This window comes from Pangasianodon hypophthalmus, chromosome 18 (assembly GCF_027358585.1).
Source record: "Pangasianodon hypophthalmus isolate fPanHyp1 chromosome 18, fPanHyp1.pri, whole genome shotgun sequence".
Lineage (NCBI taxonomy): Eukaryota > Metazoa > Chordata > Actinopteri > Siluriformes > Pangasiidae > Pangasianodon > Pangasianodon hypophthalmus.
In genome coordinates this window covers 1,474,257-1,501,901 of record NC_069727.1, presented here as the reverse complement: position 1 = coordinate 1,501,901, position 27,645 = coordinate 1,474,257, and the positions used below count along the sequence as shown (strand labels likewise).

The window sequence follows — 27,645 nt, the reverse complement described above, 5'->3', positions numbered from 1 at the left end:
CTGGTTCTGTTCACATTACCATTAACAAGTGACACAAAATGCGATTTTCTGCTTTAACATGACACTGATCAGATTTTTTTCAGGACTGTGTGGACACAAAAATCTGATCTTTTCAAATCAGATCTACATATGAAATGGATATGTGGTTAAGTATGTGGATACATATATGATAAGTTATATAAGTTATGTATACATATATATAAGATATATGATAAGTGACCATGTGACACGAATGAGAATGTGGAAGTCACGCTGCTTTTTTTCCCAACGCCATGCGCATGTCACTGTCGTCATCATCCAAACAACAATGGAGGAAGGGACACCAGTAATTATATTCGCACAAGGATGGAATATCAAATTGGATGTTGATATTTTTTTGGAAATAAATTGATTCAAGCAAAACTGGAAGAAACCTAATGATACGTGTTCAAAAAAACTGGCTGTGAAATGGCAAACACAAACAAATGTGGCTACAACGTCAAAGAAAAATAAAGAACTTTAAGGCAAAAGACTTTCATGGAGGCAAAAGACTCGAATCAGTGTAGTGGTTATGGCTCCTCTCCCTGATCCACGTGTCTCTTGGTGCAGCAAACCATCTGGACTTTTTTGCCTTCTTGACCTGATCATGTAGGAGCTATTTACTGACCTCCAGAGTAAATCTGTGACTCAGGCTTCAGCTACTAATGCACTCATTTGTTGCTTTGGTTAGGATTTATTGTCTCACAGATATGCCGTGTTGTTCCTGACACATGCAAAAGTGATGTTTACATTTCTGAGAGCAAGTACGTTCATATTACAAACAGATATCGGTCACTTTCAGGTACAAATATGAAGATCTGTCAACATCTGAGAAAAAAACTGACTCTGATCTGAGAAAAAAACAATAAAGCTGTGCAATAAAGCTTATGGTTTGCTCTCCAGAATCTGTTTTATGGAAGAAGAAGAAGACGAAGAAGAAATAGAACTTGGTGCTTGGACCCCTAATACTAAGAGCTGGAATATTAAGTATAATGTATGCAAATGGCTGTGGATTAAGGATAATAACATGTTAATGATTATAACAGCTCTACCTTTCTGTCTTTTTTGTTTTTAACTCTATTACATCTTTCTCAGTCTTTTGTCTCTCTCTCTCTCTCTCTTTCCGTTTGTGTGCAGTGTATATAATGTCATTCTGACCCACATTTCACTCCGATGTACACTGTTTTCTTTTTATAAATATGAAAACAGAACATAATGCTCTGTGTGATGTCAGTGTTTAGAGTTCACTGTGCTCTTTAACACTCACCCGTCTCCCGTTTCCATGGCAACAATTGATTTAAACGCCCCTTATAAAACAGATTTTTTTTTTTTTGTATTTTAAACATGAGCAATGACGGTGAGTAGGAGTGTAACGGTACGATGAAGTCACTCTGTGATAAACGTCCAGCTGAGTATGAGCGAATGAACGTAAAGAAATGTTTTAGCGAGATTTCAAATCTTCCTTCTCTGATGTGGAATATTAAACGTAAAGAATCTTACTTTAACACTGAAAGTTTCTCTAAACCTGTGTACAAAACTGTTGAGAGAAATTTCTACTAACGAATTCTTAAGCTAAGAGAAAGGGGCGGAGTCAACCCTGTAGCTATGACTGCGGGAGTATTTATTATTTTTTTCCTGAAATGGAAAACTTGGACTGTATTAAGAAAAAATCTTAATACGAAAAGTAGTGCTTAAACAAATAGGTGTTCTTATTTTAATTTTCTAGAGTAATTTCTAGAAAAATAAAGTTTGGAAGGAAGTAGCAGAGAAAGTTCATGCGTCTGGTGAGGGTAGTGTACGTAGCTAGTACAGTTAGCTCGCTTAGCTAATTTAATTAGAGTATGAAGCCGAGTACGTAACATGTAAATCAAACAACCCCCGGCCATTTCCTGTACTGTCTGAATAGTACATACAACACGGAGATTTATATTTTTATCCTTCATCTTTGCATTTTAGAGGAATTTGTGTTTCTATTGGAGGATGTAAGCAACCAAGAAAGTATTAGAAATCAACACCACTTAGCATTAAGCATTTAAACTCTATAAAAAAAGTATCTTTTTAAATTTGCCATTTAATTGATGGTGCTTCCTCTTTTTCAGTATTTATTGTTTCTTTTTATTTTATTTAATTCTTATAAAATTCTTTCTATTATTTTTCATTTTTATTTATTTTATTCTATTGTTATATATTCCATTTTATTTATTTATTTGTTTATTTATTTATTATTATATTTATTCTATATTTGTGTACTTTTTTATTTTCTTTTACTCCATCTTTTATTTTATCCGTGTGAATTCTGTTACATTACTTTTTAGCTTTTTTTTTTTTATATTTCCTACTCAATCATACAGCAGTTTAAGCTATCGTGTGTCTGAAAAGTGCTCTTTTTAATAATGCTTATTATTCATGATTAAGTTAATACAAGTATAAAATAATGAAGAAGAAAAATAATCATTTTGAATAAAGGGTTTTATACTGAATCATCTCTAAATATAATTTTTCTTCACTGTGTGTTCGGTTTTCTGTGAATATTTCGAGTCAGAGAGCACAGATTTGTGTAATGAGGCTCTGAAGGTCGTAATAATAAAGTGTAATGTCTCCTACCAACGCGAAACCGTGGCTTTTGGTCAGAGATGGAAAATGACTCCCTGCTGAAAATGTTACACCTTGAGTTCTCTTTGAGGTCTTCTTCTTTTCATAACCGTAATAATTCACTGAATTTTATTTCCTCGAGAGTCTCTGCCTTGAAGGGACATGAACTGTGGGAATTGCGTTAATTTCATCTATTCTCAGAGCATTAATAGAGTATTGGATTAATAGAGCATTAATAGAGTATTAATATCTGTTTCACTGAAAAGTTAGCATACAGCCTGAACTTTGGCATGCTAAGCTATGCGCGTGCTAAAGTAATGCTCTGTTTCATGGCAGAACAAAAAGCTGAAAATGAGAACTTTACGATATTATTCCCAGTGTTGGAAATTTAAATAAATTAGCCAAGCTATAAATAGTTTAGCTCAGGTATGTTAACGCTATTCTTCAGCAAAAAAATAGCTAAATTTTTGGTATTTATTTATTGGTATTTATTGGTATTATTTGTCAGCAAAAAAATAGCTTAATTATCCATGTGTAATGTCATTTCTTCTGTTACTATAGGATGTAACTTATTAAATTAAATTACTCACAGTTTAACAATAGAGAGATTAACTAAACAAATTTGTGTCAGACATTATTCATCTCTCTATTTGTACTTGATATTCTGCTTGTTTTGTTCTCCTGCGCTTCTTTATCAACACATTTAATGACAATTAGCAACATGACTGCAAATCTAACCTGCATTTAAATAATGTTCAGTTCATAGTATAGTTTCTGAGTTATGCTAGTGATGGCAAAACATTTCATTTTTTGTTAGCTACTAAAGCAAAAGCTAGCTAGCTGTTATGAAGTTAGCTAACTTCAGCTAAATTATCCTAGCTTCTCCCACCACATTTTGTAGTGTTCCATTTTACTGCAAGGAATTTTTTCCGGATAATAAATGAGGCGAGATTTTATATTGAGTAATTTAAAACTCGTAACTAACTAGCTAAAAAATGTGCACAGATTAGCTAGCAAACTAGGAAACATTACGCAAATGCTGTTAGACTGTGCCATTGTAAAGATTATTTAATGCTACGATCAAAAAATCTGAAAAAATAAAGTTTAAAAAAATAATTTTTGAAACGTTTTCTGTTAACAATTGATGAAGGTAATAGCTAGCTGCTATAAAGCTACATAACTGACATTTTTCCTAGCACACTACATATGAATATTAGCAACACATTAGCAACATATTACATTGTGTGTGTGTGTGTGTGTACTACTCTGAAAGTAATTGATTTTAAAAGTAGCTACTACATCCTTTCTGCTTAAAAAATGTCGTTAAACTCATAGCTTTGCTACATACTCTGATCTCAGAGCTAGCTTGCCTAGTTAGCTTTCTCCACACGCCTGCAACAGATTAGCGCATAAACATGAGGTGGAAAACGTGGGAAGTATTTATGACTTCCTATTGTGTTGCGCTTTTTAGTTTAATATCTCATATTGCAGAATATTTTTGAGTCTCTTATTATCTTTAATAATAGTAGGAATTATAAAAGTAGTAGTAGTATTAATAGTAATTATAAAATGAGTTTCTGATTTCTGATCCTAAAACGAACAAAAGTAAGAGAGACATAGTGAACGAGTCTGAGGGGACGGAGGGGTGGAGGGGTGGAGGGGTGGAGGGGAGGTTTGAGGGGGTGTTGAAGTTCTCAGCAGGTTCCCACGATGACCTCACACCAGATCATTAAAGTCAGATTAACGCTGAGGCACAAAGGAAACCGAGAGCTCGTTAGCGGCTCTGCTAATGAGCGCGCTTCAGTCGGGCCAACGTGAAACCCGACCGCACGTTTTCTCCAGCTGGATACGCTCATGCTTGCTGACGTGTGAGAGGAAACAGGAGGCTTCTGGCAAGTCCTGGTGTCGGTAAAATATCTGTATACGACGCTAATGACATCAGAGACATCAGTGTTAATATAATCACAGATTCAATCAGCTCACACTTCCGCAGCTTAATATGAAGGTTCTAGAAACACGGCTCATGTGTTGGTAATCAATTACATTTAACGTGTTCAATATTATCATCACTGACATGACATCATCGAAAAAATGACATAATATATAACATTAATATTAGCCTGCTGTTCAGAAAGCCCTTTTTTGTCTCGCTATTATACATTTTTGTTTTTTTTATATTTCTTTGTTTAATTTTAAACCTGTACTACGCCGTGTATTTTGGAAATGAGTGGGATGGAAAGAACACGGTGCAAAGTAGCGCTGATGTTTTAGTGCACAGCAATTTCCTTAAAATGAGATTTAGGTTTGATTTAAAGCTAAATTCTACAAGCTAAGTGCTACAAGCTAAAATGCTGAGCTACATATTATATCCTTGGAGATGCAGAGAATGGTACAGAATGTGTGATAGAAATCATTCAACTGTGGTTTCTGTCAAACAGACAAGTCGAATACACAATAATACACTCACAGTTCAAGTGTGTAATGTTGTGAGACCTCTGTTGCTAGGCAACTGGTAAACAGTAGCAAAAGCTAGCTACTGATTCATACTAACTGACTAGCACACAGCCGTTAAAGTGTTTTATATGAATACAAAGGCAGACTGACAGAGCAAATGTTACAGAACTATCCGGAACATCAACATTTACCTCAGATGTATTGGTATAAGAAAAGACACCCCTTGGCTAAAATTACTATTTATGTAGCTAGCATGCAGCTGCTAAGTCTTGAGAGAGTGGAAATGAGACAGAACTATCCGGAACATCAACATTTACCTCAGATGTGTTGATAAAGTACTAAAACTGCGCTCTAATTACACTTGGCATTGCAGCGTTAACTGTGTTGTGTGTGTGTGTGTGTGTGTGTGTGTGTGTGTGTGTGAATTAGTGTTATATACAGCGCTGAGGTTAGAACACACATAATAAAGAAGTTCCTCTCAGGCAGTAATGTGTCTCACTGGGGTTCTGTGTTACTTTATTCTGTATTTATGGAACCTGCAGCTGCACTGATTTCACCCTCGAGATGTTACAGGTCAAACTGTGACCTGCGCTAGAGTTTATTTAAACAAACAACACAGTATCATAATCTCACAATATCTCTCTCTCAATCTCTCGATATCCATCTCTCAGTGTCTCGATATCCATCAATCTCTCGATATCCGTCTCTCGATCTCTCAATATCCATCTCTCAGTCTCTTGATATTCGTCTCTCAAACTCTCAATATCCGTCTCTCAAACTCTCAATATCCGTCTCTCAATATCCGTCTCTCAATCTCTCAATATCCGTCTCTCAATCTCTCAATATCCGTCTCTGAATCTCTCAATATCCATCTCTCAGTCTCTCGATATCCGTCTCTCAAACTCTCAATATCCGTCTCTCGATCTCGCGATATCCGTCTCTCAATCTCTCAATATCCGTCTCTCAATCTCTCAATATCCGTCTCTGAATCTCTCAATATCCATCTCTCAGTCTCTCGATATCCGTCTCTCAAACTCTCAATATCCGTCTCTCAATCTCGCGATATCCGTCTCTCAATCTCTCAATATCCGTCTCTCAGTCTCTTGATATCCGTCTCTCAAACTCTCAATATCCGTCTCTCAATATCCGTCTCTCAATCTCTCAATATCCGTCTCTCAATCTCTCAATATCCGTCTCTCAATCTCTCAATATCCGTCTCTCAATCTCTCAATATCTGTCTCTCAATATCCGTCTCTGAATCTCTTGATATCCATCTCTCAATATCCATCTCTCAATATCCATCTCTCAATATCCATCTCTCAATATCCGTCTCTGAATCTCGCAATATCCGTCTCTCAAACTCTCAATATCCATCTCTCAATATCCGTCTTTCAATCTCTCAATATCCGTCTCTCAATCACACAATATCCATCTCTCAATATCCGTCTTTCAATCTCTCAATATCCGTCTCTCAATCTCTCAATATCCGTCTCTCAATCACACAATATCCGTCTCTCAATCACACAATATCCGTCTCTCAATCTCTGTCTCTCAATCTCTCAATATCCGTCTCTCAATCACAAAATATCTGTCTGTCTCTCTCTGTATTTCAGTTCGTGTCTCTGTCCTACTGTCCCTCTGACTCTCTGTTTGCCTACATATCTATCTACTCATCCATCTGTCTGCCTGTCTATTTGTCTCTGTGTTTGTCCATCCAACTGTCTATCTGACTGTCTGTTCATCTATTTATTTATCTGTCTGTCTGTCAGTCTGTTTATCTCTGTCCATCTGTTTATCTGTCTTTCTGTCTATCAATCCATCTGTCTGTCTGTCTAACAGTTTGTCCATCTGTCCTTCCATCTCCCTGTCTGTGTCTGCATCTGTCTGTCTGTCTGTCTGTGTGTCTATCTATCTATCTATCTATCTATCTATCTATCTATCTATCTATCTATCTATCTGTATAGACAGTGCAGTGATACAGTTGTCTGTCTCTTGGCCTTTAGAGACTGTGTGTCTCTCTGATTGACTCAGTGCAGCTCTGTGTCCACTTCACTGATAAAGTAATATAGAGGCACAATCACTTATTTATCTCTCTCTCTCTTTCTCTCTCTCTCTCTCTCTCTCTCTCACTCTTTCTCCGTATTTTCATCCCAATGTCAGCAAATTGCTTGAACTAAAGAAATTTGCCTTGCCTCCTGTTCTGCAGAGTAATGAGACTGAACACGTACTCGCTATGGCATCCTTTATTCCACACACTCGTTTATCCCACACACTCGTTTATCCCACACACTCGTTTATCCCAAGTACTCATTTATCCCATATGCTCACTCTCTCGCTTTATCCCAGCTACAAATTGTTTACATTTATTTTATTATTTTATATCAACTAATTTGTCTCTCCGCCCCCCTCTCTCTCCCCTCTCTCTCTCTCTCTCTCTCAGATGTGGCGAGGGCGATCGAGCTGTTGGAGAAGCTGCAGGAATCAGGAGATGTTCCTGGCCACAAGCTGCAGTCACTGAAGAAGGTTCTGCAGAGTGAGTTCTGTACAGCCATCCGAGAGGTCAGTCACCTGACAGCAGCCATCTATAACCTTTAACCTCCACCTGACAGCGGCCATCTATAACCTTTATCCTCCACCTGACAGCGGCCATCTATAACCTTTATCCTCCACCTGACAGCGGCCATCTTTAACCTTTATCCTCCACCTGACAGCGGCCATCTTTAACCTTTATCCTCCACCTGACAGCGGCCATCTTTAACCTTTAACCTCCACCTGACAGCGGCCATCTATAATCTTTATCCTCCACCTGACAGCGGCCATCTTTAACCTTTAACCTCCATCTGACAGCGGCCATCTTTAACCTTTATCCTCCACCTGACAGCGGCCATCTATAATCTTTATCCTCCACCTGACAGCGGCCATCTATAACCTTTATCCTCCACCTGACAGCGGCCATCTTTAACCTTTATCCTCCACCTGACAGCGGCCATCTATAATCTTTATCCTCCACCTGACAGCGGCCATCTATAACCTTTAACCTCCACCTGACAGTGGCCATCTTTAACCTTTAACCTCCACCTGACAGCGGCCATCTATAACCTTTATCCTCCACCTGACAGCGGCCATCTTTAACCTTTAACCTCCACCTGACAGCGGCCATCTTTAACCTTTATCCTCCACCTGACAGCGGCCATCTTTAACCTTTATCCTCCACCTGACAGCGGCCATCTTTAACCTTTATCCTCCACCTGACAGCGGCCATCTATAATCTTTATCCTCCACCTGACGGCGGCCATCTTTAACCTTTATCCTCCACCTGACGGCGGCCATCTTTAACCTTTATCCTCCACCTGACGGCGGCCATCTTTAACCTTTATCCTCCACCTGACGGCGGCCATCTATAACCTTTATCCTCCACCTGACGGCGGCCATCTATAACCTTTATCCTCCACCTGACGGCGGCCATCTTTAACCTTTATCCTCCACCTGACGGCGGCCATCTATAACCTTTATCCTCCACCTGACAGCGGCCATCTATAACCTTTATCCTCCACCTGACAGCGGCCATCTATAACCTTTATCCTCCACCTGACAGCGGCCATCTTTAACCTTTATCCTCCACCTGACAGCGGCCATCTATAACCTTTATCCTCCACCTGACAGCGGCCATCTATAACCTTTATCCTCCACCTGACGGCGGCCATCTTTAACCTTTATCCTCCACCTGACGGCGGCCATCTATAACCTTTATCCTCCACCTGACGGCGGCCATCTATAACCTTTATCCTCCACCTGACAGCGGCCATCTATAACCTTTATCCTCCACCTGACAGCGGCCATCTATAACCTTTATCCTCCACCTGACAGCGGCCATCTATAACCTTTATCCTCCACCTGACAGCGGCCATCTATAACCTTTATCCTCCACCTGACGGCGGCCATCTATAATCTTTATCCTCCACCTGACAGCGGCCATCTTTAACCTTTATCCTCCACCTGACAGCGGCCATCTTTAACCTTTATCCTCCACCTGACGGCAGCTATCTATAACCTTTATCCTCCACCTGACAGCGGCCATCTATAACCTTTATCCTCCACCTGACAGCGGCCATCTATAACCTTTATCCTCCACCTGACAGCGGCCATCTTTAACCTTTATCCTCCACCTGACGGCGGCCATCTATAACCTTTATCCTCCACCTGAGCCCTTATAACACTTTATAACCCTTAGAGCCAGAGTTCCATTTGTGCAGAAAGTTTCCCTTCGTCCCAACAGGAATCATTAACACTATAATCATTAACATATTAAATTAATCCATAATATGATTTTTGTGCGTGTTGTTGTGTGTGTTTAGATGTTCTAGATGTTCTAGAAGGTGTCATGCTTTTGGCGGTTCTAGAAGATTCTTGTGCATTTAGACGTTCTAGACCATTGTTGTGTGTTTGTTCTAGAATACATTTGTGCACTAGAATATTTTTTAGAATATTTTTGTGCATTTGGAAAAACTGGAACATTACGTGTTTGGATGTTGTAGAAGATTTTATGTGGAGGAACACTAGAACATTTTTGTGTGTTTGTATGATCTAGATCATTTTTAATGGGTTTGGATATTTAAGAACTTTGTTTGGATGTTCTAGAACATTGTGCATTTGGATCACTTTTGTATGTGTTTTGAAAGGTTCTAGATCATGCTTTGTGTGTTTGGATGTTCTAGAACTCCTTTGTAAGTGTTTGGATGTTCTAGATCACTTTTATATGTGTTGAGTGTTGAGATGTTCTAGATCACGCCTTGTGTGTTTGGATCTTCTTGTGTGTTTGGATGTTTCAGAAGACTTTTTGAGTATTTGAAGGATGTTTTTCAACAGTGTTTATAGCTGATGGTTCAGACTGAATGAGCTGAATGGCTCAGATCAAATGGAGGAATTACAGAATGACGGCACACACACACACACACACGGAGAGAGAGAGGAAGTAGATGTGGATAATTGCTGTGTTTATGGAGGAACTCGTTCTCCATCTGTGCAGTGTGTGTGGTTTCTCCACAGCTGTGTTCATGTGAGAGATGAAATGATGCCTCTGCCATGATTACATGCCTTTACTATTGTACCTGCTGTGTGTGTGTGTGTGTGTGTGTGTTCCTACAGGAGATTTGTTCTTTAGTAACATATTCACTCAGTGTGTGATGTCGACTCACAGCTTCAGCTCCAGTTATATAATCACTCTTATTACACTTATCACGTGTGTGAGGATCAGCGTTTAGTGCTGTAATGAGTTCTCAGAGTACGACAGGAAGCTTTAGTCTGTGACTAACTCGAGATTTAGAAAAATGGGTCCGTCCAGTCTACACGACAGAACCAGAACCGGTGCTGAAGGAGCCGTAATGAGCAGTGCGTGTCCGGATCAGTGAACGCAGCATTTTAGTGACACTTTACAGATTCTAATCTAAATCTAAAACTGTCTGTACTATGAGTAAGTACTCTGTCTGTTTCCTGTCACAACACTGTGAAGGTAGGCGGGGTTTCTGTGTGTGTATGTGTGTGTGTGTGTGTGTGTGTGAGTGATTAATATGTAAATATGAGGCAAGTGTTGTGAGAGGGTGATTATTGACGGAGAGCTGAATGAGTCACAGCTACGCCTCTGCTCTAGTACAAGACATTGTGTGTGTGTGTGTGTGTGTGTGTGTGTGTCTTAAATAGTGTAATTGTGCCACACTTTTTTGTATGACAGGACACTACGTACCAGAGGGAGAGAGGGATATCGTCCAAGTTCATCAAAACCCCCCTCCCCACTCCCCCCTCCCTCTCTACCTCTCTCTCTCTCTGTCTCTTTCTCACTTTCGTTCTCTCTGTTGTTCTTTCAGAGCCATCACTGCTTCTCAAGGGCATGATTTTACATGGTCACACAGTAAAACATTATGACCCTGGGACTAAGTGCCTTTGTGTTGGTCAATGTGTGTGTGTGTGTGTGTGTGTGTGAGAGAGAGAGAAAGAGAGAAAGAGAGAGAGAGAGAGTTAATGCATGCATATTCCCAAAGCAGTACAATAAATCTGGGTTAATGAAAACCAGCTAAAGCAAAAGAGTGAGAGAAGCGGAGAGCAGAGAATAAGAGAAATGAGAGAAAGAGATGAGGATTATATTTATATTAGATTAGATCTATTATGCACAAAGTGAGTGATATTTTTTTTCTCCTGTCTGAGGTGTATAAAATGTGGTTTGGATTTGGGTTCAGTTAAGTGATATGTCTAATAATTAACAGACATGTTTACTTATAAAGTTGCAGGTTAAGCAGACACTCACACATTGTGTTAAATTTGGGCTTCACTGAAACTCAATTTCTCAGCAACACGTATTTAAAACGTGAATTTCTATAAATAAAAGTATGTAGAATGTAATTTTACAAGTATACGACTCTCACAGAGGAGCAGATTTACAGTGCAGATTTATTAACAGTGTAGTTTACAGATTTAATGTAAAGATGTACAGTGTATATTTACAGATTTGCTGAATTAAAGTGCAGATGTACAGTTAATATTTACAGATATACTGTATAGATGTAGATATACAGTGAGGTGTACGTATTTACAGCCAGATTTACAGCAGTGTAGATTTACAGATTTACAGATTTACAGTGCAGGTGTAGTGCTGGCTCAGTGTTTAAGGCTCTGGGTTACTGATCAGAAGGTCAGGGGTTCAAGCCCCAGCACCACCAAGGTGTCACTGCTGGGCCCTTGAGCAAGGCCCTTAACCTGCTCTGCTCCAGGGGCGCTGTATCACGACTGACCCTGCGCTCTGACCCCTGCTTCCTAACAAGCTGGGATACGTGAAGGAAAGAATTTCACTGTTCTGTAAAGTATGTGTGACAAATAATAAAAAGGCTTCTTCTTCTAAGGAAGCTGTGCAGTATTACATTTACAGTGCAGGTTACAGTTTTGCAGATTTACACTGCAGATAAACACATTTACAGCACAGATTTACACATTTACAGTCCATATTTACAAATTTACAGTGCATATTTACAGATTTACATTGCATATTTACAGATTTACATTGTTGTATACATTTACAGATTTACAGTACAAATTGACAGTGCAGATCTACATTATTATAGTGCAGATTTATATATTTACAGATTACAATGCACATGTACAGATATACAGTGTAGTTTTAGTGTAGATTTACAGTGCAGTTTTACAGTGCATATTTACAAATTTACAGTACAAATTTACAGATTTACATTGTTGCGTACATTTACAGATTTACAGTACAGACTTACAGATTTACAGTACAGATTTACAGTGCAGATCTACATTATTATAGTGCAGATTTACATATTTACAGACTACAATGCACATGTACAGATATACAGTGTCGTTTTACAGATTTACAGTGCAGTTTTACGGTGTAGATTTACACATTTACAGTACAAATTGACAGATTTACATTGTTGTGTACATTTACAGATTCACAGTACAGATTGACAGTGCAGATCTACATTATTATAGTGCAGATTTACATATTTAGATTACAGTGTAACAGATTACAATGTACATGTAGATATACAGCAGTGTAGATTTACAGATGTACAGCGCAGAGTTTCATATTTACAGCAATGTAGATTTACAGATTTACAGTGCAGCTCTACGGTGCAGATCTACATTATTACAGTGCAGATCTACATTATTACAGTACAGTCTAACAGATTTACAATTCACATGTACAGATTTACAGTGAGGTTTTACAGATATACAGTGCCAATTTACAACATTGGGGAGAGTTGCATCAGAAAGAGCATCTAGTGTAAAAACTGTGCCAAATCAAATACATGGACCAAAGATCCACAGTGGCAACCCCTAACAGCAGCCAAAACAAGAACAACAGTGTGGTTTCATAGATGTACAGTGTAGCTTTACAGTACAGATGTTCAGATTTACAGTGTAGACAGTGCATGTCCAGCTGTTCAGTGCAGTTTTATGGATTAACAGTACAGAGTCACAGATTTATAGTGGAGTTCCACAGACATACACTGCCATTTTTCAGCGCCGATGTACAATTTGTCAATGTAGACTTGCAGATTTACAGAGGAGCTTTACAGATTTATAGTCTTACATCTCAGATTAACAGTTCAGTTTTACATGTTTACAGTTCAGATTTACAGATCACAGTCTGGAAACTTGAGTAAAGCGGCTGCTTGTAGGTTTCATCTGTTCATCAGGAAGTTCCTTTTCTGATGTCACCACAGTTTTCCGACTGATGAGCTGTAGTCATCCATACATATGAATTTCACTTCCTGCAAGTGATTAGCGCTGCTTACAAGCTTCTGGTGAGTTTGCCGGTTCTTTGAAATCATCACATTTAGAAACGTTTCATCTGCTCGATTTACGCTGATATTTTTAAGTCTGATTTGATCAGTTAGGCCACAGTTCGAGTAAATACTGTATTATTGTCAGGTCAAGTCAAGTGGATCTTTACTGTCATCACAGCCAAGTACATGTGCAGGACATAGTGAGATGAAATAACGTTTCTCCTGGATCCAAGGAGTGTTTGGAATGAACGATTCTTCAGTGAGTTTATGTTTCAGTCTCTCCATGCCTGTGATTGGCTGGTGTTGTTTTGATGATGTCATCTTTCTCGTCCCCTCCTCCCAAAAAAAAAAAAAAAAAAAAAAAACAAGAATGAAAGCTCAGAACCATTCATTTTCATTTGACTGAAATGAGTTTCCTCACTCCTTCAGTTCTGTTTGTGTTTATTAATTGTGGCTTTCAGAGATTTCTATGACAAGTTTCGGTGCCTGTGGATCTGTTGGCCATGAGCTGACTGTCAGCACTGCTTTGCTGGCGTCGTTACTCATCAGCTGTTAAAAACGTTCAAGCTGTATTACACGAGGCATCGGAACTAATATTTCTCTCAGGCTGGCGTTTTAATATTTGCCTTTAAAAGATTGAATGAAAGTCTTTAAATCAGGCTATAAATCCTGAGGTTAAGCTGCTGCTTACTGTTTGTGTATGAGCTTTTATAAAATTACCAACCAAAATAGCCTGACGTTTATTGGTATTCATGGATTTCCAAAACACAATCACACACACACACACACATACACACATTTTCATTTGCATTTGGGTTGATAGTAAAAATTTCTGTAATACAAAAATGTTTATAATAGCTGGGATTTAGCAAATAAAATATGGCAGCAATTTTATTAGTGTTACTTCAGTAAATATAATCAGGGAAAACATTTTTTTTCTAGTGAGGCTGTGAGCTAAAGCCCGACTTCTGACAGTAAGCAGCTTTCTTTTCTGATCTTAAGCCACTGACTGATTTGTCCCTCATTTCTGCATTCACTCACTCAGTAGGGAGCCTAAATCCGGTGACATTACATTCTTAATACCCACTAATATAGTACATGTTATATATGATTGTAAAAAAAAAAAAAGAAAAGAAAAAACAGTGTTTAGCTAATATATAAAGAACTGACAGCAAAATGAGGTAAATCTTACAGAATGGTGCATCAAAATGCTAATCTGGCTAAAACCTCCAATGATTAATAATATAGGCAATAAAATATTTTATCATATTTTAGCAGAATTAGCTGAAATTATATTCTAATTTATAAACTAGAATTTAATGATACAGCACATGTTGGAGCTAGGCAACTGCAGAAAAATATTCTCAACTAAAGGGTCAATAAATGAGAGAGAACAGCGAATAAAAGCTATATACAGCAATACAGGCTGAAAGCCTCCTTACTAGCTTTTGCTTGTTATTCACAATAAAGTGTTAATAAGCTTAGCTATAGGCTTTAACAGCTGAAAGGTGCTGCTGTTACTGCTTTTTCTAAACACCGTTCTGTACTAGAAATAAAAACACAGGAGGTGTAACGTTCTTGTTCCGTAAATACGGCTGAGTAAGAGGTGCTTTAAACAGATGCTCCAGTTCTTTCAATTATGCTAACAGCTGGAGTGGCAGAGGCTCAGTGTGAGATGCTGGCTCGAAATCAAAGCAGGAAAAGTGCTGCCGATGCCAGCATCCTCACAGATTCCAGCTAATGAGAAAAACTCTGGAGGGCCTTCAAATAGCCAAACATCTCCAAAAGTTCTGTCACGACTCTGGCTGATTATGAGCGGGCGAATAGCCAACTATTTTTTTAAATGGATGCAAGTTTTTTAACAAGTTCAAAATAGTCCTTTTAGCAGATTTAGCCACAGCAAGGATAACATGGAGATTATCAGTTATTATAATATTATCACAATCAAACACTGTCATTCACAAAAAACACCAACATTGTCCATCAAACATATAATTATCCACCATTATATCCACCGTCATTATATACCAAATTACTTCAGTGACATCATCTCCATCAGACACCAACATTCATGATCAAACATCATGTTTGTTATTAAACATCAACAAAAATCACACAAATATACTCTACCAAACACCATCAATCATTGACCTTCACCACCACATTCCTAAATAGTTCATCAAACATCATCTCAATCAAACACCAACATTCTCCATTACAGATCAACATTTACTGTCAAACTCCACTGATCTCCATCAATCAGCAACACTCACCATCAAACATTCATGATCAAACATAACATTTGTTATTAAGTACCAACAAAATTTACACAAATATACTCTATCAAACACCATCATTCATCACCAGTCATCAACATTCACCATCACACATCAACATTCACCATCAGACATCACTGTTCGCTTTTAAAAACCAAGTCTGTCCATCAACCACTGACCTTTACAACCACATTAAATCATTCATCAAACATCAACATTTGCATTATTCAAGGCCATCATTCTCAAACACCAGTATTCTCCATCAAACACCAACATTCTCCATCAAACACCAACATTCACCATCAAACACCAACATTCTACATTAAACATCAACATTTACCTTCAAACTCCAGTGTTATCCATCAAACATCAACATTCTCCATCGAACATTAACAGTCTCCATCAAACATCAACATTCTCCATCAAACATCAACATTTACCTTCAAACTCCAGTGTTATCCATCAAACATCAACATTCACCATCAAACACCAACATTCTACATTAAACATCAACATTTACCTTCAAACTCCAATGTTCTCCATCAGTCATCAACATTCTCCATCAAACATCAACATTCTCCATCAAACACCAACATCAACATTTACCTTCAAACTCCAGTGTTATCCATCAAACATCAACATTCACCATCAAACATTCATGATCAAACCCCAATCTTGCCATCAGCTTCCTACTCCATCAGACGCTAATGTTCTCCACCAAACATCAGTGTAGACTTTTAAAGATTAATATTCACTGCCAAACACCTAAATAATCCATTACACATCAATATTACAATTAAACACCAACATTATCACACACCAAGATTTGGCATTAAACATTCTCCATCAAACACCAACTCTCACCTTCAGACACCAATATTCTCCATCAAAAACTGAAATTTTCCAGCAAACACCAACATTCTCCATCAAACACAAAAAATTCATAATTAAACACACAATTTCGTGATAAATTGCCAACAAAAACGTACCCCATTGGACACCGGCAATTGCAGTCAAACACCAAGATTCATTATCAGAATTAACTTTATTTGTTATTTATTTGTCATTTTTCTTTCTAAGGGCCAGTAAGAGAACTGATGAGCCTGATTACATGTGTGAATAAAAAATAATCAGTATTTGTTTTTTTTGGTGTTTGTTGTGTCCTGACCTGAAGAATAAAGCATCTGTTGTCTCTCTCTTTCTCCTTTCCTCCATCAGGTCTATCAGTACATGCATGAGACAATAACAGTGAACGGCTGTCCGGAGTATCAGGCTCGAGCCACAGCAAAGGTGAGAATGGCTAAGACTGTGATTCATCTAGCTAGCATGCGCAGTGTCAGGATACTGATAGCAAAAACGAGACAGAACCATCGAGAACATCAACATTTTCCTCAGATGTTTTGGTAAATTAGATGGAAAAGACACTGTATGGGTAAAATGACCCTGGATCTAACCTAACTAAGGATTCAACTACATGGAGAAATGTCAACATTGTGTAGGAACTCGGTTTAAGTTATCAGTTGTGGATGCCACAAGAGTGTACCATTCATGTAGAATCTTCTCAAATACAGAGTTGTATGTAGCATAAGAACATTTCGTGGAAAGTGTTGGTAAATTGGTACAGTCCAGAAATAAAAATGGTGAACTGAAGCCTTGGTAGTGGTGAGCTTTACGCTTTTTATGCTAATGTTTAACTTCCATATCATGATATTAGCATGACAACATTCCTTCCAACCTTCATGTATTTTGTGTAAGAACTTCAAATTTTAACATCGGAGTACGCATGAATCTGGAATGATTGACAGTTGCACAGGTATTTTGACTTCTCTGATATTAACTGAAACCCTGGAAGCCCCGCCCCCTTCCCCCATCTCACGTTAGTCATATTTTCGCTGGTGCTCTCATCTGCTTGAAAATGGAGAACATTTTGAGTTCATTAATGTGAAATAAAATTAATCAGTGTGTTTTCCAGTTAGCTAACATTACACACGTATAGAGTTAACCTCAGTTAGCTAGATTTATTAAAGCTACGCTGAAGATTTTCAGCCGAAAAACAAAAGTGGCGTTTAGGGTCAGTGGGTCTGGCATGACACATGTTTCCCTGCAACACAATGATACACAATAACAATATAGTGAATTTTTGGTGTTGTGGTATTTCGTGTAATTTATTATCTGCACATGTGAAATACCTTTACAGGAGAAAAGAGCAGAAAGTGAATTGGGAGAGAGGATGAAAATACGGTTTATCTGTGAGAGTGAAGGACGAGTGCAGTGTGGAGATGATACACAGCACTGTCAGGGCGTGGATTCAGCGCTTTTGTCTCTGAGAAGAACAGACCATCTTCAGGGTTTTGTATTGACTGAACTCAATTAGCGCACTACAGTGTGTAATAGCCCATTAACCACGAGGAAACGAGGGAGAACAGAAGACGCTAATAGTCTTCAAGGACATTTTCAACTGTGGAATTTATAACGAGCCACACAATCAGGTCTTCCTCTTTTTGTTCGCATTAAGTGAAATGTGAATTATCAGTCCTGCTTCGAGAAGTAGACCAAGGCCTGGTTTACACGCTGGGTAATGAGCAGGACCGGGTGTGTTCACGTGTTTTCAGTCCTTTGTCTCTTTATTGATAAGACAGTAATTCAATTATGCGGAACGCAGTGTGAATTTTAATAAAGCAGCCTTGTTTTAGCTGCAGAGATCAATTTTTATATCCTGTGTCCTCAGTGAAGGAGGCGTGGCCTCTGTGTGTCTCCTGTAAGTCTCAGTGAAGGAGGCGTGGCCTCTGTGTGTCTCCTGTCAGTCTCAGTGAGGGAGGCGTGGCCTCTGTGTGTGTCCTGTCAGTCTCAGTGAGGGAGGCATGGCCTCTGTGTGTCTCCTGTCAGTCTCAGTGAGGGAGGCGTGGCCTCTGTGTGTCTCCTGTCAGTCTCAGTGAAGGAGGCGTGGCCTCTGTGTGTCTCCTGTCAGTCTCAGTGAAGGAGGCGTGGCCTCCGTGTGTCTCCTGTAAGTCTCAGTGAAGGAGGCGTGGCCTCCGTGTGTCTCCTGTAAGTCTCAGTGAAGGAGGCGTGGCCTTTGTGTCATTATGTAACTAGCCAAGCTAGATAGCATTTAGGTAAACTATTATACCACGTAATTAAAAACAGTATTTTATCTTAAAAAGTGTATTGAGACAAAGAATTTTGTCTGTGATTGGCTAAACAAACAAACTTAAGCACCATCCTTGATTTCTTTTCTTTGGCTTGCTATTATTGCTTAGTATTCAGTACTGGTTTAATTACACAGTATAACTGCTTAGCAAGTTTAGTCAAGCTAACCAACAGTAGCAGCAGTAGTTGTATTTATTTATCTTTTTTTTTTAAGTGAAGTGAAGTGAAGTGTGGCCAAGTATGGTGACCCATACTCGGAATTTGTGCTCTGCATTTAACCCATCCAAGTGCACACACACAGTAGTGAACACACACACACACACACCAGGAAACACACACCCGGAGTAGTGGGCAGCCTTTTTTGCTGCGGCGCCCGGGGAGCAGTTGGGGGTACGGTGTTTTGCTCAAGGGTCTCATCTCAGTCGTGGTATTGAGGGTGGAAGAGAGCGCTGGTGATTCACTCCCCCCACCTACAATCCCTGCCGGACCTGAGACTCGAACCCACGACCTTCGGGTTCACCTTCGGGTTGCAAGTCCGACTCTCTATCCATTAGGCCACGACTGCCCCCATATCATCAGGTTTGTGATTGGCTGATCAAACTTATTTTATGCTTCATCCTTATGGCAAAATCAAGAAATGCTAAATATTATTTCAAACGTTATAAATATTATTTCAGCTTGGCATGTGCTTTTCTCCCCTAACAGCAGCCATATGGTTTAGCGACAGTGTGCTGGAAACACGTTCTGGGAGAAAGTCTATAAGGCTTGTGCCACTCTGGGAGGATATTTGGCTTTGGAGACGTTGTTCACCATATGCTATTTCATGACACCTTCTCTTCCAGCCAGTGTGAAGCTGTGAAGGTCGAGTCTGGTCTGTGTTCTGCATGCTGAACACACTCTGACAGAACCGAGCTCTTTATTCCATGCCTGAGGAACAGAGAAATATGGTTTTTGAGTCTCACAGAGCAGATCAGAACCCCGCCCTCTTTTCCCATCAGGTTTTCACCTTGTGGGAATCGACTGAAGGAAAGCTTTGAAAGTCTTTTCTTTCGTCTTCCCTTTCCTGAGCACCAATATCTTAATGATGAGGAAAAACCTGAAAGAACAGCACCTCTGGCTAGAAGTTTCAATCTGTATCCCCAAACGCTAGTGTTTCACAGAAAAACTTTGACCAGAATTGGTTCAAACAAATACTTGTTGTCGAGTAAAACTTAAAAGAACATGCGGTGTGGGACGCTGTGTAGAAATACTGCATTACAAATAAATCGATAGAAAAAAACCCTCAGACCTCTGTCTTGTTTTAACCTGTTTAGTACCTCCTAGCAAGCGTTAGCTAATAATTAGGGGTCCAAGCACCACAACTCCTGGAATACTGTTCCTTCATTTACATTGTAATTAGCTGCAATGGTAATGTAAACGTTATAAGTGTAAATCTGTTTTATAAAATTTCTTTTTAAGCGACTCTTCTCTAACGTGTTCTTTCAATGAATTCGGCTTGGACATGTTCAAATTGATATTATTTTATAGTGTGATTTTAATTTTTGGACATACGAATGAGCAAGCTGTCACTGAATAACTTCCCATGCAACTACACACACACCAGGGTGCCAAAACTTTTAGTAAAAATACAGACATTTGTGTGCAAGAAGATATTTTCTGGGGCTGAATCTCAAATCTACACTATGCATGTAGGGCACTAGGTAGGGTGTTTAGATCCATGATACTCTACGTGGGGCACAAACAAAGTGAATAGGAAGCCATTTTGGATTTATCTTAATCCCTCGTAAGATACTTTCTGCTCTCAGCCAATCAGAACTCTTCGTAGGATAATGGTGTATCACTTTGTATTTAATGAGTGATGAAATAACTTTTTTTCTCTGTTTAATGTTTCATCACTAGGCGACGGTGGCAGCTTTCGCCGCGAGTGAAGGCCACTCCCACCCGCGAGTGGTGGAATTACCGAAAACTGATGAAGGGCTGGGCTTCAACGTGATGGGCGGGAAAGAGCAAAACTCCCCAATCTACATCTCCCGCATCATCCCAGGGGGCGTGGCCGAGAGACACGGGGGCTTAAAACGGGGCGATCAGCTACTGTCTGTCAACGGAGTGGTGAGTTGTAATCCTCAGAGTGTTAGCGAGAGTTAGAGAGCATGTTACCTCAGCTTTCCCATGAAATTTTCTTAAATCAACCTTATAAAACCAAGCGGCACAAAGGAGGCGTGATTAAAAGTTACTGAAAACGAGGGGAAAATAGCAAACATCTCAGACAGCTTAATCCATACGGGAGGAGCAGCGGGATCATCGTCTCTGAAGTGATTTCAACACGCTCTCATTGTGGAAACGTTTGTAACTGAACTGCTGTTAAGAACGACAGAATCCTTAAACAAACTGGCAGTAAACTTTAGTTAAGAACATATCTGTGAGCAGAAAGTGCTGAAGGCAAGGAAAAAGTTCTATTTGTTTATTATATGATTTGAAAATTAAGGGCCATCAACATAAATATGCATATTTTATAAAAAAGTAAAAAAAAAATTTCTGTGCATTTATTTTCTCCTGTCCGCATGAAAACGGTGTAAGGAAGCTTTTTTCTAAACACACCTTCACAGGTGGAGAAATTCCACCTTTGGAATCAGAGAACTCCAGCTTCACTGTTTGTGTGTAGACGGGAAAATGTATGTTTTTGAAAACACTACGTCACAGCATGAACCTGAACATGCCTGATTGGTGTGTTTTTGTGTGTATTATAAATGTGCTAGGACTCTGTTTAGCACAGCTGCTGAATATTTTGTTATGTTGTGCTCTGTAATTTCTTATTTGAAGTCTAATTTGACTTTGTGTTATTATTACAACCTCCTGTAGAGGAGACTCTGATATGATCAGAGCTGTAGTGCTCCTGAATCCACCGCTCCGGTGCTACAAACCGCACTCCGAACACAGATTATGGATAAGATCCGGACGCACTAGCAGTTTGGACGATTTCCAGTCAGAGATACTGTGGCTGAAGAACGTGTTTAGACATTTCACTTTTTCTATCGTTCAGTGCACAGCTCTTAAAGTTATTTGCTGTGTAGCATTAAGGCAGTGAGGCATTTAAATCCCAGCAGCCTGGTGCTACCAGAGTAAAGTAAAGATAAGCCACGCCCACTAGAAACAGCATCGAGTGACTCACGAAAAATTGCTGCTGGTGTGAACACAGTATGAAGATGTAAGAACTTCAAGTGCTTGACCCCTACACAATAGCCTGGCACTGCCACTGTAGCCATGGCAACCAGTAGTATAGCAGTAAGATATAAGAGTAGAGTATATACAGTTCTGTGCAAAAGTCTTAGGCATGTGCAAAGAAATGCTGTAGAGCAAAGATGCCTTCAAAAATAATGAAATTAAATGTTTCTACATTAAAAATAAATCCCGTAAAGAGCAGTAAACAGTAATAAATGAAACAAAGTCAATATTTGGTGTGTCGATCCTTTGCTTTAAAAAATAAATAAATCAGTATCTGAGGTGCAGTGTGTGCAGTTTTATAAGGAAATGAGCTGGAAGTGTTACTGAGCATCTTGCAGAAGCAGCCACAGTTCTTCTGGAGACTTTGACTGTCGACTCGCTTCTTATTTCTGCAGCGAAACCCAGCAGCCTTCATTCTGTTTTTATCTGAAAAGTGTCTCTTATGGAATCTGCTGCTTTCTTTACTGACATACAAACATTTTTCTGTAACATTTCATTTTGTGCTGGAAAACTAATGTTTGGAATCTAAAATGTTTTTGTACTGAATCAATAATGTAGAAGTCAGAAAATAAACATCTATAACAAAGTTTGTGCTTAAAAAAAAACCAATTAGGGTGCCTAATATAGATAGATAAATAAATATAGATATATAGATATATAGATATAACAGTATATAGTATAGGAGTAAGATAGAACACACCCACAAGCTACCAGCGTAGAGCCAATAGGAAAAATCATGTCTCGTGTGAATGCAGTATGAGGATGTTTCAGTGCTTGGCCCCCTAAAGAGTGCTTAATGTGTTAGAATAAAATGACTAGAGACTAGAGATCTAAATTTCTTCTGTCTTTTTTTTTACACATGAAATTCCTGAAGACATAACCCATCTCTTTTTTTACTCTAAAAGGAATCAGATGGAAGTGAAATGTTTTTATTCCCAGAGCTTCTCCTCTTTAAATCCCATCTGTATCACCACTAAAAAGGAATCGTAGACATTTCAGAGTGTTTTTTTTTTTAACTGGTCTCTGTCAGTTTCTCCTCCAAACTTTCAGACCGTGACAAACTTCAGACAGTAATTTGCTTTTCTCACACACTGTGAAGGAAGAAAGCGACTTCCAACCGCGGCACCACACAGGATTAATTTGATTTTTCATTTTGCTATAATGGGAAATCTGTCATTATGTCGGAGGTAGAGGTTCTCATTAAAGTAAACGTGCAGCACTTTACTCAGCAAAGAATAACTAATTAATGCTCATTTATGATAAAGTGTGATTGGAAAATTGTCACGTTTCAAAATAACTGCAGTTCCAATGCACCATGTAATGCTCACATTCACCTCAGTGAACTTCAGAGCAGCTATAAAACTCCATTCTTCATTACAGTGGGCCTTATTACAAATAAAATACGTTAATGAATTAAAGGGGCAGTGTGTAATGTTTAGAGCCATCTACTGTCCATTAGGTGAATTACATTTGTAATGAAAGCATGGAAAAGACATCACTTTCCCCCTGACTGACCCATTTATGGAAGATGGGTAGAGTTGAGTAAGGAGGCGGAGCTAATTTCAATGCCAGAACAAATTAAAACAAAATCTTGTTTATTCTAAATGAGTAAATTAGTGAGATCACTGCACGAACCACAGTTTTTAAAAAATCATATAAATGAAATAATTGTCATTGAGACATTTTTAAACATTACATACTGCACCTTTAAAATATTGAGTTTATAATTTGTGTATTTATTTATTTATTGTCTGACAGAAGACGCTACATTTATTAAATTAAATTATTGGTCATTTAATCATTAGCCAACATTAATTTATTTTTAGTAATTATTGGACATTTAGTTCTATTGACTGTCCAGCAGGGGGCGCCACATTTGTTTAAAAAATAAATAAATATACACCATTTTATTTATTGGCCAGCAGTAGGTGAAATATTTAATAAATAAGATTATTTATTGGGCATTTTATTTAATGACCAGCAGGGGGCACCATATTTATTCAGTAAGATTGCTAGCAGTAATAAGACCATTTTATTTATTGGCCAGCAGATGACAGTTGACAGTTTAAGTGCAATATATGTTTCTGCTGTTTAATATTTTACATCATTTTAATATTTTGCATCATCAACAGAGCAGTGCACTTGGAAAGAACATGTTTTTTTTTGAGGTAACATTATTATCAGTATCAGTACAGCATAATGTTTATAGTATAACTGTTTATACTTCAGACATGCTACTCATAATATACCTTTATCCTGGTTTATTATCACATCCCTGGTTTGGATGCAATCAAAATGGATGACATTCTACATTCCACTAGTGTTCACCGACTTCCTGCGAATGGCTTACTAACTCACTAGCAGAGTAAACTAGTGAAGCTACATCAGCTGTGAATGAGTGTTAAACCATACAGAGCTTTTTTGTTTGTTTGCATTCTCAGAGTGTGGAAGGCGAGCACCATGAGAAGGCAGTGGAGCTGCTGAAGGCGGCTGAGGGCAGCGTGAAGCTGGTGGTGCGCTACACACCCAAAGTGCTGGAGGAGATGGAGGCTCGCTTTGAGAAGCTCCGCTCGGCCCGACGCCGCCAACAGCAGCAGCTCCTCATTCAACAACAGCAACAACAACACAACCTCAACACTCAACAGAACCACACGGCGTAGGTGAGGCTTTTCATTGCTTTAAGGCCCCCAACACACGGACAGCAGGGGGCGCTACAGTTACTGCGTAAGAACTGTTATTGTGTGTTTATTTATTGTGCAGCAGGGGGCGCTACAGTTACCGAGTAAGAACTGTTATTGTGTTTATTTATTGTGCAGCAGGGGGCGCTACAGTTACTGCGTAAGAACTGTTATTGTGTGTTTATTTATTGTGCAGCAGGGGGCGCTACAGTTACCGAGTAAGAACTGTTATTGTGTGTATTTATTGTGCAGCAGGGGGCGCTACAGTTACCGCGTAAGAACAGTTATTGTGTTTATTTATTGTGCAGCAGGGGGCGCTACAGTTACTGCGTAAGAACTGTTATTGTGTGTTTATTTATTGTGCAGCAGGGGGCGCTACAGTTACCGAGTAAGAACTGTTATTGTGTTTATTTATTGTGCAGCAGGGGGCGCTACAGTTACCGCGTAAGAACTGTTATTGTGTTTATTTATTGTGCAGCAGGGGGCGCTACAGTTACCGCGTAAGAACTGTTATTGTGTTTATTTATTGTGCAGCAGGGGGCGCTACAGTTACCGAGTAAGAACTGTTATTGTGTTTATTTATTGTGCAGCAGGGGGCGCTACAGTTACTGAGTAAGAACTGTTATTGTGTTTATTTATTGTGCAGCAGGGGGCGCTACAGTTACTGAGTAAGAACAGTTATTGTGTTTATTTATTGTGCAGCAGGGGGCGCTACAGTTACTGAGTAAGAACTGTTATTGTGTTTATTTATTGTGCAGCAGGGGGCGCTACAGTTACCGAGTAAGAACTGTTATTGTGTTTATTTATTGTGCAGCAGGGGGCGCTACAGTTACCGAGTAAGAACTGTTATTGTGTGTTTATTTATTGTGCAGCAGGGGGCGCTACAGTTACTGAGTAAGAACTGTTATTGTGTGTATTTATTGTGCAGCAGGGGGCGCTACAGTTACCGAGTAAGAACTGTTATTGTGTGTATTTATTGTGCAGCAGGGGGCGCTACAGTTACCGAGTAAGAACTGTTATTGTGTTTATTTATTGTGCAGCAGGGGGCGCTACAGTTACCGAGTAAGAACTGTTATTGTGTGTTTATTTATTGTGCAGCAGGGGGCGCTACAGTTACCGAGTAAGAACTGTTATTGTGTTTATTTATTGTGCAGCAGGGGGCGCTACAGTTACCGAGTAAGAACTGTTATTGTGTGTTTATTTATTGTGCAGCAGGGGGCGCTACAGTTACCGAGTAAGAACTGTTATTGTGTGTTTATTTATTGTGCAGCAGGGGGCGCTACAGTTACCGCGTAAGAACTGTTATTGTGTTTATTTATTGTGCAGCAGGGGGCGCTACAGTTACCGCGTAAGAACTGTTATTGTGTGTTTATTTATTGTGCAGCAGGGGGCGCTACAGTTATTGCGTAAGAACTGTTATTGTGTTTATTTATTGTGCAGCAGGGGGCGCTACAGTTACCGAGTAAGAACTGTTATTGTGTTTATTTATTGTGCAGCAGGGGGCGCTACAGTTACCGAGTAAGAACTGTTATTGTGTTTATTTATTGTGCAGCAGGGGGCGCTACAGTTACCGAGTAAGAACTGTTATTGTGTTTATTTATTGTGCAGCAGGGGGCGCTACAGTTACCGAGTAAGAACTGTTATTGTGTTTATTTATTGTGCAGCAGGGGGCGCTACAGTTACCGAGTAAGAACTGTTATTGTGTTTATTTATTGTGCAGCAGGGGGCGCTACAGTTATTGCGTAAGAACTGTTATTGTGTTTATTTATTGTGCAGCAGGGGGCGCTACAGTTACTGAGTAAGAACTGTTATTGTGTGTTTATTTATTGTGCAGCAGGGGGCGCTACAGTTACCGAGTAAGAACTGTTATTGTGTTTATTTATTGTGCAGCAGGGGGCGCTACAGTTACCGCGTAAGAACAGTTATTGTGTTTATTTATTGTGCAGCAGGGGGCGCTACAGTTACCGAGTAAGAACTGTTATTGTGTTTATTTATTGTGCAGCAGGGGGCGCTACAGTTACCGAGTAAGAACTGTTATTGTGTTTATTTATTGTGCAGCAGGGGGCGCTACAGTTACTGAGTAAGAACTGTTATTGTGTTTATTTATTGTGCAGCAGGGGGCGCTACAGTTACTGAGCGAGAACTGTTATTGTGTGCAGCAGAGGGCGCTAGGTTTATTAAATAAAAGTCCATTTTTATTATATATTAACAAATAATTAATTAATGGTCATTTTATTGCCCAGAAGAGGGCGCTATATTTATTAAATAAGATTAATTATTTGTCATTACATTATTAGCCCAAACTAGCCATAATAATTCATTAGTGATAATATGTGACCGTAGCTGCTACTATTATTATTATTATTATTATTATTATTAATACTTTATGCAGCAAATAACAAAGGAAAGTTAGCATTTCATTAGCATAACTGATTACTAGCTAACTGCAAGCTTTTACACATTGCTAGTCTAAATTTATTATTAGCCATGTTAGCATTTTTTAGACCTTCTGTACAAGTCACACGGTGTAAATCCTGACAATCTGGGGCAAAAATGCTAATATGTTCATGCTAAATAAGTGTGTTACGTGATTTAGGACACAGTCATAGTCTTAGCTTGAGCTTTTGCCTTAGCCTTAGCTAACGCTCAGTCTCTCAGCGTTTGTCGCTTTGCTACTTCACAGGTTGTTCCAGAAGAAGAAAAAGTAAACGATGCACCATGAGCTTTATTGGAACTTCACAATCTGCAGACGAGGGTCGCGTCCTTTTCCAGCGAAGACCACTCTCCCTCGTTTTAGTGTACTACCTACAGCTTTACAACATCCTGAACGTAGACGCCGGTGCTCGCTAAACGTACGTGCGACTGCAGAACGACGACCTCGAGCACTTTCACTTCTCCTTTTTTCCACCAGTCGTGACCCGTTCCAAAGAAAACGTCCCGCTTGTAGTTTGATTA

At 39.1% G+C, this 27,645-nt stretch overlaps 1 protein-coding gene across 4 annotated transcripts in view; it reads left to right on the top strand.

Annotated features, from left to right (window-relative positions):
- Nucleotides 1-27,438, top strand: part of lin7a (lin-7 homolog A (C. elegans)) — a 43,137-nt gene extending 15,699 nt beyond the window's left edge. The window contains exons 2-6 of one of the 4 annotated variants that reach the window (XR_004579995.2): nt 7,505-7,623; nt 16,862-16,933; nt 20,690-20,899; nt 24,454-24,736; nt 27,374-27,438. Coding sequence is in view for 3 of the 4 variants with exons in the window: in XM_034313336.2 (XP_034169227.1) it covers nt 7,505-7,623; nt 16,862-16,933; nt 20,690-20,899; nt 24,454-24,668; nt 27,374-27,398 (641 nt within the window). In the remaining variant the exon portion in view is untranslated. The remainder of the gene's footprint in view (nt 1-7,504; nt 7,624-16,861; nt 16,934-20,689; nt 20,900-24,453; nt 24,737-27,373) is intronic. The other 3 variants (XM_034313336.2, XM_034313337.2, XM_053241673.1) reach the window with 3 other exon arrangements.
- The last annotated feature ends 207 nt before the right edge of the window (nt 27,439-27,645 follow it).